General features: G+C 44.7%; 1 protein-coding gene across 1 annotated transcript in view; it reads right to left on the reverse strand.

Moving 5' to 3' along the window:
• LOC102910629 (collagen alpha-4(VI) chain-like) overlaps positions 1-16861 on the reverse strand; it is a 105137-nt gene that overhangs the window by 44227 nt on the left and 44049 nt on the right. The window contains exons 17-20 of the mRNA XM_042281553.2: positions 15826-15888; positions 15294-15359; positions 3474-3527; positions 3310-3345 (exon numbers count right to left, since the gene is read on the reverse strand). Of these exons, the coding sequence (XP_042137487.2) occupies positions 3310-3345; positions 3474-3527; positions 15294-15359; positions 15826-15888 (219 nt within the window). The remainder of the gene's footprint in view (positions 1-3309; positions 3346-3473; positions 3528-15293; positions 15360-15825; positions 15889-16861) is intronic.

Below are 16861 nucleotides of genomic sequence, written 5' to 3' on the forward strand. Positions count from 1 at the left end.
TATTTAAATAACCCAGATTCCTATTTTGCATAAGAACTATCGTGTGTGTGTGTGTGTGTGTGTGTGTGTGTGTGTGTGTGTGTGTGTGTGTGTGTGTAAACCAGAGGTCAATCTTGAGTAATCTGCCTCAAGGGCTGTCAACTGTCAACCTTTTTTTTTTTTTTTTTTTTTTTTTTTTTTTTTTTTGAGCCAGGGTCACTTACTGGGACCTGAGTCTCACCAATTAGGAAAGCCAGCTGACCAGGGAGCCCCCAAAATCTCCCCGTCTCTAGCTCTCTGGTAGTGAGATTACATCACCACCACGACTGGCCTTTTCCCACGGGTTCTAGGGCTGGAACTCAGGCCCCTGCATTTGTGCAGCGAGCCTGTTAGCAACCGCACCATCTCTCCAGCCCCTCTGCCCTCTCTCTAAGGTATAGAGACTCAGGTCTCATGTGCTGGCTAGTTTTATGTCAACTTGACACAAGCTGGAGTCACTTGGGAAGAGGAACCTCAGTTCAGGAAGTGCCCCCACCAGACTGGCCCATGGGGGCATTTTTACAGTTAGTGACTGCTATGGGAGGGCCCAGACCATGGTGGGCAGTGCCAACCCTGGGCAGGTAGTTCTAGGATATATAAGGAAGCAGACTGAACAAGCTAGGGAAAGCAAGCCAGTAAGCGTCATTCTTACCTGGTCTCCACTTCAGTCCCTGCCCCGACTTCCTTCGGTGATGGACTGTTATGTGGAACTATCAGCCAAAGTAAACCTTTTCCTTACGGCTTGCTTTTGGTTGTGGTGTTTATCGCAGCAATAGACACCCTAAGACATCTCTCTAGTATCAAGGGCCTCTATCTTACACACAGAAACTGAATGTTGACCACACACGGCAGTCAGGAACACGGCCTCACTGGAGGTTGGGGAATGTGGTCCTGCTATGCTGGCCAAGCTGTTCTCGAACTTCTAGGCCCAGGTGACACTTTCACCTCACCCCACCCCCATTTTCTTGTTCTCCTTTCTACATGTTATACTGTACCTGTAAGTAGACACAGATGATATGTATGCTAGGATCCACACATTAAGGAAAATTCTCTGATTTCTTTCTTTCTGAGATTATGTGACCTCACTTAATATTATACATTCTAAGTCCCTCCATTATTCTACAAATTTTGTGATTTTGTTTTTCTCTAGAGCTAAATTGCATTCTGTTTATGTACCAAATTTTCATTATCCGTTCATCTATTGAGGAAAAACTGATTGATTAAAAACTTGAATAGAAATACAAGCAAGCCACTATAAGGGTCTATCATGATTATAATCTATGAAAAGAAGAAGCATCAATTACACCCCATAGTTTTCATAAGTGCATCCTACTACAAAATCTGTCCCAACAAAACATTGTGGAAGCCTATAAGGTAAAAAGCCTGGGCTGGAGTAAGAAGATGGAGGGATGAGGAGGAATGAGTGACAGGAAAGTAGTCCTCACATGACTGACTATAGTGAGGGTCCATTGCTTCTATTAGGAAGCTGTGTGGTTAGTTAACAATGGGCTCATATGGCCAGGCGGTGGTGGCGCATGCCTTTAATCCCAGCACTCGGGAGGCAGAGCCAGGTGTATCTCTGTGAGTTCGAGGCCAGCCTGGGCTACCAAGTGAGTTCCAGGAAAGGCGCAAAGCTACACAGAGAAACCCTGGGCTCATAGAACATAGAACAAATAGGAAAAGGGGGGTTCACAGAAAACAAAATCATAAAGCTGTGGATGCTCAATTAATTTGACCAAGAATGGACAAATAAATGCATAACAAGGATGTGGCAGGGAGTAGATGGAGAAGGAGGTAGATGGGCAAGAAATCAATAGCAAACTGAGCCAAGCTGGCCTTATGTCTCTAAAACGTGAGCAGCGTGTGGCCAGACTGCATCTGAGAGAAGCCTACAGGCATTAAGCTGACTTTGTACCACATCTTCAAAGAGCATCGCAGTCTTTGATTCCAGCATTAGATTTGAATCTCAGCTGCGGGGTCTCTGGCAAGTTCCTTCCGTTTACCAAGATGGCCTGCTACACACGAGCTCTAAGGCAGGGCTACACCCCAGGCCAGTTTCTACTTTTCATTTTGAAACACAGTCTCACTAAATTGCCCAGGCCGGCCTTGACCTCACTCTGTAAGAGCTCAGACAAGCCTTAAAGTGACCAGCCTCTGGGGAATGAGGGACTGTAATGTACATTCCATTGGTAAACTGGTATGTTTGAACTCTCTGAGAAGCTGACTCTGAAAGTGGGGCTGGCCCGTTCTCCCATTTCAGACCTAAGCATGTCTGTCTGAAGGTGTCCTCTAAGGCCCCCTTGTCTGAGGATGGGCTGCCAACTCCCACCTCTGTGAGGAGGAAAGAGAAAAGCAAAACAGCCCAAGAGCAAAACCTTTTATCTTGGGAACGGTTAGATGGCAAACCTTCCAACAGAGGTTACTGCTATTTATCCCATGATTAAAAAAAAAAAAAGTAAAAAAATAAATGCCTGCAGTGGGGAAGGGGCAACCAAAAGTCCAGCTATGAGGAAGCTTATCCACGGAGAGAAAGCTTAATTGGGAACTCCACTTCCTCTGTCGGCTTCCGCTGGATGCTGGGAATGCCGGATTTGACGATATCATCCCTATCTGTTGCTATTTGTTCTTTATCTGGACATCTCTCCTGGCAGGGACACTCAGGTTTGGCTAGAACTCTTTCTATCAGGAATTCCAGCTGCCTCCTGAAGGGGCTTCCCTAGTTGATTTCTGCTGGAAGTTCTAAGCACCCGATTTGATGACGGCTTGCTCTCTATGAATCTCCTACTATTTATTCTTTTGCTTTGACTTACTATGTACTTCATAACTCGCTCATTCTAAGCATGGCTATTGTAGATCATTCTCCTGACCCTAAGGAACAGGAGCTATGGGAAGATTTCCACGAGATGATATGAACAAGCATCTAATGCACCATCTGGGTAATAGTCCTCCCAGGAATAGTCCCCAGCCCACTGTCACACTGCACCGACATGGACTCAGACCTTTGACTTCATCTCCACAGTGTGCACTTGCTTGTGCACACAGAGGAAGGCCTCGGCCTTCACCCAGAAATGTCTTTTTATCAGAAATGAGAGCTCTTCTCTACAGTGCTACTTTAAATCCTAATGAAATCTAGTGGGGGGAGGGGTATTTTGAACTTGCCCTTCTTCCTCAGTAACTTCCCAGCGATCCCCATGTCACCTCAACAGCCAACCAGCACTCCCCTTGACCTCAGAGAGAACCATGGAAATAGCCTTACTTGTGAAACAAAGGGAACTTTTCAAAAATACTGACCTTCAACCCTGGCAGGCCATGTCTTTCACGTGACCCCTAAAAGTACAAAGGAAGACAAGATCTCAGAAAAGGAAACAAGCCAATCAGGCGGCAGCCTAGCCCCCTCTTCCACAGCCCAGTTCTCCTGCAAAGGAGTCCCCTTCCCCTCCAGCTTCTCCACCTACCTGAGGTCCTGCAGAGCCTGCTTCCCCCTGAGGTCCATGGAAACCAGAACTTCCCTGAAAAGTAAGAGACAAAGGAAAGATCTGTTTAAATGCCACAGAGTGTTGCGGGATATTCGATCACACTGTGAACGCTGAGTTTGCTTTTTCTAGATGAGAGAGAGCTGCACAGGAAGTAGCAGGAAGGGCCTTTGTGTGGCATGGAGCTGTTTTGGCAGAGTGGAAGGGCACTCTTTTTCTGAGACATTGGCAAGAAGGTCAGCTAGTTGCTACTCAACCTCTCTGAGCTAGCAGGTTTTCACCCCAGCCTTTGAATCCAAGTCTTATTGATAAATAGAATGATAAAGATTTTATTAAAAGCTGTATTTGGCAGCTGCAACATAGCCGGTGCCTACAGGAACAGAATTCCACTGCCCAAGTGCCAGGCCACTGCCAGAGAAGCAGGCCCATCACTGCAGGGCCACAGTTGCTGGCTGAACCAGTAGGAGATCAAAGCACAGCCTTTGTGCTGATGGAAAACAACAACAGAGTCCTGGAAAAACCATAACAGAGTCCTAGTTTCACTTTGTAGACTTGTGTTATCCAATGCCAAAGCTGCTGGCAATATGTGATGATTCAGCTTAACTAAAATGAAATAAAATTAAAAGTTAGCACTGGCTACAAGTGTTCAAAAAGTGCATCAGGCTACTAGCTATCATACCGGGAAGTATGGAGACAGAGTGTCTGTTAGTCAGCGCTGATCAAGAACCAAACTCCAGCTCAGTGGGCAAAGTGCTTACTGTGCAAGCATGAGGAACTAAGTTCAGATCCACAGCACCCACATAAAAGCTGAGCACAGCCCAGCTGGATCAGGCCCTCTGAATAGGTGAGACAGTTGATTGGCTTGATCAGTTTGGGAGGCATTTAGGCAGTGGGACCAAGTCCTGTGCTCATTCCATGAGTTGGCTGTTTGAAACCAGGAACTTATGCAGGGACACTTGGCTCAGTCTGGGAGGAAGGGACTGGACCTCCCTGGACTGAGTCTACCAAGTCGATCACAGTCCTCGGGGGAGGACTTGTCCTGGAGGAGATGGGAATGGAGGGTGGGCTGGGGGTAAGGGGAGGGCGTGGGAGGGGGGAGAATAGGGGAACCCATGGCTGATATGTAGAACTGAATGGTATTGTAAAATAAAAAATATATATCAAAAAAAAAAAAAAAAAAAAAAAAGAAAGTAAAAAAAAAAAAAAAAGGAAAAAAAAATAAAAAAAAAAAAAAAATAAAAAAAAAAAAAAAAAAAAAAAAAAAAAGCTGAGCACAGAATTGTGTATGTGCCTGAAAGCCCAGGACTGGTGGGTAAGAGACAGTGGGTGGCCAGATAGTTTAGCAGAAACAGTGAGTCTTGAGAGACCCTGTTCCAAAAAATAAGGTAGAGAGAACAATTGAGGAAGACACCAACACAGACTTCTGGACACAGACACAGGCACACGGACATACACACATGAGCATGCACATATGTGTGTGCACACATGCACGCACGCGCGTGTGCACACACACACACAAAGAAGTAAATGGCATTCAATTCTCATGTTTCTGAATACTGATATAGTCGCCATCTTTCCCTTTGATAACAGCACAAAGTTGACTATGCTGTGACAGCAAATCAAATATTCTACAACAAGCCATGCTTGGCATCTAAACATATTGGCATTTCCTTTCACACAGGTGCCATGCAGGGTCCTGAGTGGCAGGTAGGAGGAGGAGGTAGGGAGTCGTGTCTCTGAACACGGAGGGACCAAAACACAGTGTATGTATAGGTGGTGACAGAAAGAAAGGGTTCTCAGCTTCACAAGAAGGCACTGGATTTGTCACCTCTGTGGAGTCAGAAGTGGGGAACTGAGTAGAGTCCAATGAATGAGTCATCTTTCAGGACAAATGAAAACACCATAGGATCCCAAGCAGGAATCCCATGGATAATCATTCAGTGAAGTTGCCTGTTACCTCAGTGGGAATGGTGAGGAAGTGAGTGTAATGGAGCAAAAAAAACATCTCTTGTTACTCTTTTATCAAAGACTAAATTCCGGAACAATTTAGCTCACAATACTAGTATATTGTTAGTTAAATATGGTATAAACATTGAAACACTATGCAATAATTTTAATATACTTATCAAAACACAAAATAGGGTGGAAAATTCAAGACAGAGCTACATGAGAAGGGCAGGTTATGTTTCAGTGGACCCATTATTAATAATAATAATCTCTCTCTTTTTTCTCTCTCTCTCTCACTCTCTCTCTCTCTCTCTCTCTCTCTCTCTCTCTTTCTCTCTCTCTCTCTCATGTAGCTCAAGCTGGCTTTGAACTCACTATGTAGCTAAGGATGGCCTTGAACTCCAGATCCTCCTGCCAACTAAGTATTGGGGTTACTAGCATATGCTATCACACCCAGTTTTTATTATTAAGACAAAGACTTATACTAACCCAGACTAACAGGGATCTCACAGTCCTCCTGCCTCAATCTCCTGAGTGTTGGGATTACAGGTGTGAGCCACCATGCCTAGCTCATTCTATCTTTTCAAGGACATTAAATATCTCGATGACTTTAAATATTAATATGTTTTCAATATTTAAATAGTTGCTGATTTTGGTTTAAGACCATATTATACTAAAGCTATACAAGTCAAAGTGGTGTCCACGTGCTTGAGACAGCAGCATTGTGAAAAGAAACCATCCAAAAGATGTGCCAAAGCATTAGCTGTCCACTGGGTCCTCTGTGCGCTTTGGGTTGGAGACCCTGTTCAGTTTGGCTTTTCTATTCTGCATTACATTTCCAGGATGGCCAACTCCTTGTCATTGTAATCTTCAATATTCCCACTTTTATTTTTAAATATTTGGGTTTTTTAAGGAATTAAATGTCATGGTATAAGCAACGCACACTGTGGAACTGGGAGATGACCACATGTGTACAGTGCTTGCCAGGAAAACTTGAGGACAGGAGTCCAGATCACCGGCATCTAAGTAAACGCCAGGTGGGCATGGCGTTCTCCTGTAATTTTAGGGTTCAGAAGCAGAGAGAGGGGATCCCCAGAGAAAGAAAGCTGGCCAGCTAGACTAGTTGCACTGACAAGCTCTGGGTTCTACTGGGAGACGCTGCTGCAATCAATGACTATCCCTGATGTCAGCCTTGGGCCTCCCACACTCATGTGCACATGCATGTGCCCACATACATGGAAACACACATACATGCACACACATAAGCACATGAATAAATAAACACTGCATAAAAATTAAAGAATACAAACTTAGAAAATCTTAAACTCATTCTTCTGTGGTATCATGGTGATTTGAATGAGATTGATCCCCATAGGCTCATTTATTTGAATGCTTAGTCCCCACTTAGTGAACTGTTTGGAGGAATTAGGAGGTATGGCCTTGTTGGAGGAGGAGTAGCCTTCTTGGAGGAGGCATGTCACTAAGAGTGGACTTTGAGAGTTCAAAAGCCCACTCCAAGCCCAGTGTCTCTGCCAGCTCTCTGTGGATCAGGAGGTAGCTCTCAGCTGCTGCTCCAGCACCATGCCTGTCTGCTTCCTGCCATGATGATCATGGTCTGAACTCTGAAACTGCAAGCCCCCAGTTAAATGCTCCCTTTTATAAGTGTTGTCTTGGTCATGGTGTCTCTTCATAGCAATAGAACAGTGACTAAGACAGACAGTCACTGGGAACCAACTGTTTCTTGTAAAATTCCAAAAATTTTTCTGAATGCTCAAGAAAATATAAATGTATGTTTTTATAAACTCAGATGGGAGGTTATAAAACTCCTTGATGGCTAGATTTCATAGTGCCAAAAGGTACTGTGCTGGCCACTGAGAAAGAAAGTCATCAATGGCAATACAAAGCATTGACCTTGGAATTCTGCAAAACCAACTTGCCAAGGAAGATGTGTTCACTGGTGCAATACTGGAATAAAGGTTATGGAAATAACCAACCATTTTCTGATTAGATTTGAAGCCTGCTCCACAGGAGGGAATTCTTGCCTGGTATTGTAAACCAGGTCAAAAGCCATGGCTATGGAGGTCATAGGCCCTAGGGTCAACCTGCTACTCTTGTTTTGCTACATGGAAATGTTGTCAGACTGTATTCTAAGTACTTTTGATTATACCCATACACCTACTGTTGACCATTTCAGAGGAGCTTCTTCTGCAGAGACTCACAACTGGTGAACATGACTGATGAAGGTTCAGTCCTAAGTGGGATATCTAGGTTCAACCCTCTCAAGGCTCAGGTAACATTGCAGAAAAGGGATGGAAAGCGTGTAGAAGATGAGGTTAGAGAGGAATGTTGTGAAATGCTGTCTTCTGGACATGAGAGGGCCATTGCACCCATGACCTCACTGCTGAGGTACACACAAGATCAAGCCAGCAAGACCAGTCAACACTCCAGCAGCAGCACGGACTGGGCCAGTGGGTTCCAGAAATGTAAACGAAGGAAAAGGCATCAAGATGAGAAGAGCGTGCGATGGGAAGTATTCGGGGGCTTGGGAGTGGACATGGTCAGGATACATTACACACAAGTATGAAACAGTCAAAGATAAACAAATTTTTTTACAATTTATGAAGTAGAAAACTGTGGTGGTGTGCTGTTTTTCTAAGGTAAATTGTTTGAAAGGATAATCTCATCCCAAATAAAGAAAAATGGCAATTCCTCGTTTTTGAAAAGAAAAATATTATACTAGGTGTTGGAACACAGTCCAAGAATGGAGCTGTGTGAGGAGAATTCTGAGGGCTTGGGAGAAAACTCCAAGAAAATAAGACAAGAGTCCTGCGACCTCTGTTCCTTCTAAACACAGGTTCGTTCTTGGAATGTGCTTCTGTGCCTCTCCCAGGTGTGGTAAACAGGAGTGGGTTCACTTCGAATTACCCACCATCTTACTATTGTTAGCTGGATAATGTGCCCAGGCAAGACCTGCCTGTGATTATATACAGCTTGAACTCATGAACTTTGCTCATCTGACCTTGCTTAACCTTCAGAACATAAATTGTCTGATGCTCTAAATAAAGTTGGCTGTTGCTGAGACTTTAGTCCGCCTCATTTTTAGACTCCATTCTCATGGGTCCCACCACCTCTAGAGTGGTGACAACCAGGGACTGGGGAGGACTGCTCAGTGGGTAGAGCACCTGTGACAGAAGCTTGAGGACCCCAGCATCCACAGGAAAGCAGAAGCTGAGGACCTGAGGTCAGGACCCCAGCATCCACAGGAAAGCAGAAGCACACATCTGTGCCCCAGTGCTAGGGAGACGGAGACAAAGGGATCCCCAGAGCCAGCCAGCCAGCTTAGTAAGTCAGTAAGCTCTAGGGCCGCCAAAGAGACCCCTGTCTCAAAAATTACTGGAGAGACAGCTCAGCAGGTAAGGGCGCTTGCTGCCAAGCCTGACAACCCGAGTTCAATCCCCAGACCCACATGGCAGACAGAGAGAACCAACTCCCACAAGTTGTGCTCTGTGGCACATGCACATGGCTCTCCCTCTCCTCTCTCTCTCACACACACAGGCGCGCGCGCACACACACACACACACACACACACACACACACGAACATATATATACACATGCATATGCCCCACACAAAAGCATGTTTAACAGTCCCGTGGGGTCTTATCTGACTTCCTCTGGGGAGTGATTGCTATCGAATAGTAGGTAAGTTCTTGGCTACTGGAAATATTGATCATTTTTTCTTCTACACCTTTTCCATATCCTCACATTTTGTAGTACATGCTACTTCTGTGGACTTCTTTTTGAAGTGGGTTGTACGTAGGAGAAGGTTATAGATAAAGCCTCTCACACTAGATCTGGATGTAATGAAGATTCTTTCCTGGAAAATTTATCATCTCTCACTTCAGTAGCAGACAGCGCTTTGCCGCCAGCATAGTGAAGTGGTTCTTGGGACAGATGCTGGAGCCGCTGGGTAAAAGACTGCTCTAGTCCTGAAGCAAGTGTCATTCCTCAAATGACTCATTCATTAGAGAAGAGGGAAAATACACTCACAATAGAGAAAGCTGGTGAGCATGGGCTAACAAAGGGGCCAGGTCTAACATCACCAAAATAGCATCACTAAGTCATCTGTTGAAAAGAGATAATTAGTCTGTCTCTAGATATGGAGAAACCATCAGACAAGTGCTAATTGGGGGATGTTTCACAAGAGAATTGCTCAGGAATGTCCATGTCATATCAGCAAGCAAGCAATACTGCTGTGATTAAAGAAAACTGAAAAAACAAGATGCCCTGACCACAAAAACAGGCTTCAAGAACACTCCAGGAGTGACAGCTCCAATATTGCACTTCCCGTCCATCTTGCACTGGTGAACACATCTTACTTGGCAAGTTGGTATTGCAGAATTCAGGGGTCAGTGCTGTGTAATACCATGGATGACCTTTCTCCTCAGCAGTCTGCACAGTCCCTTCTGTCACTATGAAAGCTAGCCATCCATGTGCTCCCCCTAAAGAGAACATGTTGAAATTTAATCCCCAATCTGAAGGGGTCAGGGCATAGGGCCTCTGGGAGGTGATCTGGGTCCAGAGGGTGGGATTGGTGCACCCCAGCCCTCCGTCCGTGAGGTGACAGTCAAGAAAGCAATGCATGAAGCAGGGATGGACCAGTGTCACACACCAGGTCTCCCAGTGCCCTGGTCTTTGGCTTCCAGACTCCAGAGGTGTGAAAATAAATGTTGTTTAATACAACCTGGCTATTGTATTCTATTACAGTATCGCAAACTAAGACATGGAAAAAGTAGAAAAATGTCAACATGGACTGTGCAGAAAATAATATTGTTTCTATGTGGCACAAACAATAAAATGGACTCTGCAGGTTGTGTGTGTGTTTGTGTGTGTGTGTGTATATATATATATATATATATATGTGTGTGTGTGTACACATATACATGTATATGAATGTAACAAATACAATCCATAGAAAAGGCTATCAACTTGAGAGTGGGAGAGGCATGGAGGGTTTTGAGGGAGGGTAGCTGGGAGGGGCTGGAGGGAGGAAAGGGAGGGGGAAGTGACGTAATTATATTTCAATTTTTAAAACTTTTAAAAAGAAAATAATGTATAAATACTATGTTTCTATAGTATGAGTGTTCTATTGTTCAATATAGAGTAGTTTTCTTTTTCTTAAACTATGGCTAATGTGTTATAATGCTTTTAATTAATCTTCAAGTAGCTCAAAAAATCACTCACACACACCACACACACACACACACACACACACACACACGCGCACACGCACGCACGCACGCACGCACGCACACGCTCACACACACACACACACAGACATAAAGCAAATACGGTAATGGTGGCTATTCATTCCTGTAACTACAAGTTTCTTCCTATAAATCTGGAATTTTTCAAAATAAAGTAAGACGAGCTTTTCAAGGACTTTGTCAGTAACTTGGAATGCAAAGGGAAAGAAATGCATACATTCCGGTAATATAGGTAGGGATTTTTTTTTTTCACCACAAATTTGGTCTCCAGTTGAATACACTCAACTGGAGACCAATACAGTAAACCTGTTTTGTTTTATTTTCCTCTTACTACTATGCCATGGATGTTTTCCATATGGAGAAACAGTTGTCTGGCTAAAGATGCAGCTCACTGGTAGAGTAATTGCCTGACATCACTAGGTCCTAGTTTCAGTTCCCAGAAGAAAGAAGAGAGGAGGGGGAGAGAAGGGGGGGAGAAAAAGGGGCAGGGGAAAGGAAAACATGTAGAAAATTGCTGCTGGCCATGTCAGAGGAGCAGCCGGTAGCAATCGACTTCAGGGATTGGCCCACCAAAATGCAAGGCACAGATGGGTGAATCTCGGATGGGTAAGGTCCTGAGGGCTTTGGCTCCAGAATGTCTCTTGTTACTGCTGTGCCTTTACATGTTTGTCAACGCCATTTTTCTCTGGTATCTGGTATGTCGTGAATGGGTGTGGGGGGAATCCCCACTGCCTTTAATGTAGTGTGATTATCTCCTGGAGATATCCTGTTCTACTGGGCATTTTTATCTGTGGATTATTATGAAGATGATTTCCTCTTAAACTGTACTATTTAACTAAGGTAGTAATTTTATACAGTAATAGTGTTGGTTTAAATAGAATTTTGAGGCCCGGCGGCGGTGGTGGCGCACGCCTTTAATCCCAACACTTGGGAGGCAGAGGCAGGCGGATCTCTGTGAGTTCGAGGCCAGTCTGGTCTACAGAGTGAGATCCAGGAAAGGCACAAAGCTATACAGAAAAACCCTGTCTCAAAAAAAAAAAAAACAGAATTTTGATGATTAAGAGTTTTTAACAAATGTAGTAAAGGATTATGATAGAAGTTAGCTTAGTAGGAAAATTAAAGGTAGGACAAAGTGTTGCCCCTCCCCTGATAAAGCAGGGTCCCCAGAGGATAGAAGATAGGAACAAAGGAATATCATGCAGCTAGGACTTAGGAGTTTTACTTAAGGAACCATACAGCTATGCTTTAGGTTAATGATTAAGGAAAATAATCGAGTCCCAGGAGTTAGCTCAAGTTCTTTTTGATATTGAGAGATATGTTCACGGGTTTTGGTGCATCATAGCTAAACAAAGCTTTAAACAATTGATTTCATGTAACTAGAAAACAACGAATTGGATGTTATTAAGATAATTGAACAGGATTCTGAAATATGAAAAGTGAAACTAGTAACCTGGTTTTCTGGCAACTATAAAAGCTATTGCCTATGTAAATAGTTATGGCTGAAAGGCTTCTGATCTGAGAGAATTTTAAACGATAAATGTTTTAACTGTATGTGGATTCTTGGGGATAATTTGGTTGTAATCATTCACTTAAAAAATAGAATGTGGCCGGGCGGTGGTGGTGCATGCCTTTAATCCCAGCACTCGGGAGGCAGAGCCAGGCGGACCTCTGTGAGTTCGAGGCCAGCCTGGGCTACCAAGTGAGCTCCAGGAAAGGCACAAAGCTACGCAGAGAAACCCTGTCTCGAAAAACCAAAAAAAAAAAAAATAGAATGTAACCACATTGTAATTCTTATATTGCTTGAAAGATTCGGCTGGGGCATATAAGCTGTAAAGGAGAAAATAAAGTAGTTAGAAGGAAACCATCAGGAGGAAGTGAGAAGGCAGTCATCAGGAAAGGGACAGAAGGGAAACATCAGGGTAGAAGAACAGAACAGAAGAAGACAGTAGAACAAGCAACAGAGAGAAGAATAAAAAGAAGCAGCTTTTATCCCTCAGAAGAGAAGTCTGTGCGTTTTTCTCGACAACTTTGCATCTCATTCCTAGTCTCTCTGACCTGCAGAAGCCTGAACCCTCTGCAGAAAACCAGGCATGACAACTCATGCCTATAATTCCAGAACTCAGAAAGCTAAGGCAAGCAGGTAGCTAATGAGTTTGAGGCTAACCTAGGCTATATTGTAAGACTGTCTCAAAAATGAACAACAGCCGGGCAGTGGTGGTGGTGCACGCCTTTAATCCCAGCACTTGGGAGGCAGAGGCAGGCGGATCTCTGTGAGTTCGAGGCCAGCCTGGTCTCCAAAGCGAGTTCCAGGAAAGGTGCAAAGCTACACAGAGAAATCCTGCCTCGAAAAAAACAAAAAAAAAAAATGAGCAACAAAAATAAACATTTATCTTTGTTATGTTTCATTGCCTAATGCTACTGCATCATGTGAAAGCAACATTGTGTATATAAGTGATCACTTACTTGATTGATGATAGATAGATAGATAGATAGATAGATAGATAGATAGATAGATAGATAGATAGATAGACAGACAGACAGATGTTGAATATTTCAATCTTTTACTTTATTTTTTAGACAGGGTCTCATATTATAATCTAGGTGACCTAGCACTTTCACTATGGAGCTGAGGATGAACTTCAACTTCTGATCCTCCTGCCTATAACTCCAGAGTGCTAGGCTTACAGGCATGCATCACCATGTCCAGGTTATGCATATTAGGGTTCAATCATAGGACTGTGTGCATGCTAGGTAAGCACTCTACCAACTGAGCCACATTCCCAGTCTAATTTTTTATTATTTTAAAAATCACTGTAGTAATCATAATTGGAGCTAAGTCTGTCTATTGATCCATGATCAGCTTTGAGAAAGATACCCAATGTCAACCCCTGACCTCTACACTCATAGGAACACACACACACACACACACACACACACACACACACACACACACACACACACTCAGAGAGAGAGAGAGACAGAGAGAGAGAGACAGAGAGAGACACAGAGACAGAGAGAGAGACAGAGAGAGAGACAGAGAGAGACAGAGAGAGAGACAGAGAGAGAGAGAGACAGAGAGACAGAGATTGCTTTCACACTTCTGACCTGCATGAATGATTCTCCACTCCTTCCTCATACTAGGTATGTAATACAATTTCTCTGCTTGGTTGGGAACGTTTCACGGAGGAATTTTCCTGGTCTTAACTGTGACACTGAGCCCAAGGCCCCTCAGAAATAATAGCAAGGAAAGACTGCCCCCAAGAGGTCTATCTTCTAATCGCAGGCAGAATATTGTCAGCAAGCGCCGCTTATGCAAAGGAGTAATTTTCTATCATCTGAGTCTATTAAATGATATTCATTAACACCCTTCACTGAGCCCAGCATAGGAGGAGAAGCCCACAGGAAACACAAAATCCGATCAAGCATGGCACTATCTGAAACAGTTACAATTTCTGTTACACACAATACAAGAATGGAGTTAAAGTCAATAGGCCAAAGTCAGGGATGGAGGCCTGTGGGATCTGTGGTCATGAGGCTCTCACTATGGCTGTGGTACTGTGATGGCCACCATTCTGAATAGTGTGTTCAGAAGCCTGGATTCCTTCCTAGCAGCTAAGCATGAGCATTCCATGGTTATGCTGCATCTATGACGTTTGTTACCATAGCAACCAACAACTCAGAAATTGATGGTTTCTCTACCCTTCCCATCTTCCAGATGAGGCTCCTGAGACCCAGGGATTAAGGGTTGATTTCCCCATGGGTGCTTAGCTCAGTCCCAGTGAGTGGCCATTCACGTCATAACACACTTCTCGCTGACCACAATCTAAAGAGGATAACCAACGCCCTACGGTTTTGTCAAAGGGTCCCAAGTTGGAATCCCAAGGAAATAAATGTCCCCCTCCAATTGTAAATATCTGCTATGCAGACCTTATGGCCAGAAATTAGGAAAGATGAGATATGAGAACTGAGACACTCATTATCTTAGTCATTTTTCAGAATCATGCATTTTAATGTCTGAGACATAAAAATCTAAAGCCGGCTTCTAAGACATTAGCATGTGTCAGGCTGACAAGTCCCTTTTCCCTCTATAATGTGTTCTGTCGTGAGGGTTCCAGTCTTCAGAATGAGACAGGCATCCCATCTTTCCAACTGTCTACTACCCAGTTCACACCAGTCATCTCTGGCTAGGATGGAAAACAGGCCAGCTGCATAATGACATTTAAATCAGCCCAGCCTCCCAGGAGCAGGGAAACTCAAAGCAGAGAAGAGTCTAGACCTCCCTGAGTCGGGTGCTCTCATTTTAGGAAAGAAATTGAAGACTAGAGAGGTTTAAGGTCACCTTTAAGGCGTTGTTAGCAGATAGTGAGGGGCAGGGACGTGTTTAGGGAGAAGACGTGGTGAGACAAGAACTCAAGGACAAGAAAGTTAAGGGAGGTTGGCAGTCAGGGCTCCTGTCTCCTGGAAAACAGGAGTCCTGTGGCTTTGTTCTCTGGTCTCCTATCAGATTCAACCAGAGCCTCCAAGTGTTCTGAAAAAACACGTAGTCATTCCGACATGTCAGCCCCACAAGCAAACTGCATCCATCTTACCTGAGGTCCACGCCTTCCCTTTTCTCCCTTGGGGCCTTGGATGAAATTATCAATTCCAGGATCCCCCTGAGGAAACAAAGGGTAGCCTTCCTCAAATGAACAGCAAAAAAACAAGGAAAAGAGACAACGGGAAGAGTGGTTTTAAGGAGGGGGAGGAAGGACTGGAGATCTTGGCTTAGAGGCGGAGTAACCACAGAGCATGGGCAAGGCTCTGGGTTCTATTTCTATCACTAGGTGAGAAGGGAGAAGGAGGAAGAGGAGGACAAGAGGGAAGACAGGAATCAAGGTGGACCCTTCCGATGTCCAGACCTCAATAGTCCGGATACCAAATCCAAATAAAGCCCCACCCTCCTGACCCAGCCGGATCTTCTCCGAGATGGTTTGCCTCTCAAATCTCTAGCTTGTCACAGTGCAGTAAAGACAGACTGAGCTGACGCCTCCTTAACCAGCACCAGATCCATCAGTCTTAGCCTCTGCACAGTCCTCATGTCTGTGGAATTAACGCAGAAGAAACCCCGCAGCCATCACTCACAGGATCTCCCCTCAGCCCAGGCTCCCCACGATGTCCAGCTTGTCCAGGCAGTCCTGTCAAACCCTTAAATCACAAAGAAAAAAAAGAAATGAATCACATCATAAAATCAGTGAATGCTTACAAGGAAGGTGGTAAGAGGGGAACTAGGAACCAGATCTCAAGGGCAGCTTCGGACTTGAAACTGAGCATATTCACTGTCAACACGGCGCGGTTGAAAGGTAGAAATTAACACACTGTTTCTGGAAATCCTCCCTACGCTGGGCCCTATGGGAGTGTCTACACACCTGACTCTCACATCTCAGGAGTTAATCCTTCTGCATGCACCAGGACCCAGGCCTCCTGCTGTCTCAGTCTGGTCTTTTTACCTCCCCCCCCTCCCCAATGCTCTGTAAAGGATCATACACAGGGGAGGAGGGGGTCTGCTTTCCGTGCCATGCATTTGGGTAGGGTTAGCAGAGTGAGAGCCCGTGAGTGGAAGGAGGAGGCATGATTACTGATATATACCTGGAACTCCAGCACTCAGGTGGGTTAGGCGTGACCTTATAGGGTCATTTTATGGATTTTTTGTTTTGTTTTGTTTTGTTTTTCGAGACAGGGTTTCTCTGTGTAGCTTTGCGCCTTTCCTGGAACTCACTTGGTAGCCCAGGCTGGCCTTGAACTCACAGAGATCCGCCTGGCTCTGCCTCCCGAGTGCTGGGATTAAAGGCGTGCACCACCACCACTGCCCGGCTCATTTTATGGATTTAATAAGAAATTAAAAAGTTCAGTACAGAGTCAGGCCCAGGGGTCCTGCTCTGGTTTATCTTACTTCTTCCTGGGCCCTTTCCAACTCACACATTGCACTTCCAGGGTCACCCCCCATGCCTGTGGCTTCAGTGGCACCTCCCTTACCCAGAAACAGCCAACAGCCCCTAAGGACTCAGTGGGAAGAAAAACAAAAGTCGTGGGGGAGGGACTGGGAGAAGCGGGGGCGGGGGGGGGGGGGGGAACGACTGCAGTCGGGATGTAACATATGAGAGAGAATTAATGAGAATTA

Source organism: Peromyscus maniculatus, chromosome 7 (assembly GCF_049852395.1).
Source record: "Peromyscus maniculatus bairdii isolate BWxNUB_F1_BW_parent chromosome 7, HU_Pman_BW_mat_3.1, whole genome shotgun sequence".
NCBI classification, from domain to species: domain Eukaryota; kingdom Metazoa; phylum Chordata; class Mammalia; order Rodentia; family Cricetidae; genus Peromyscus; species Peromyscus maniculatus.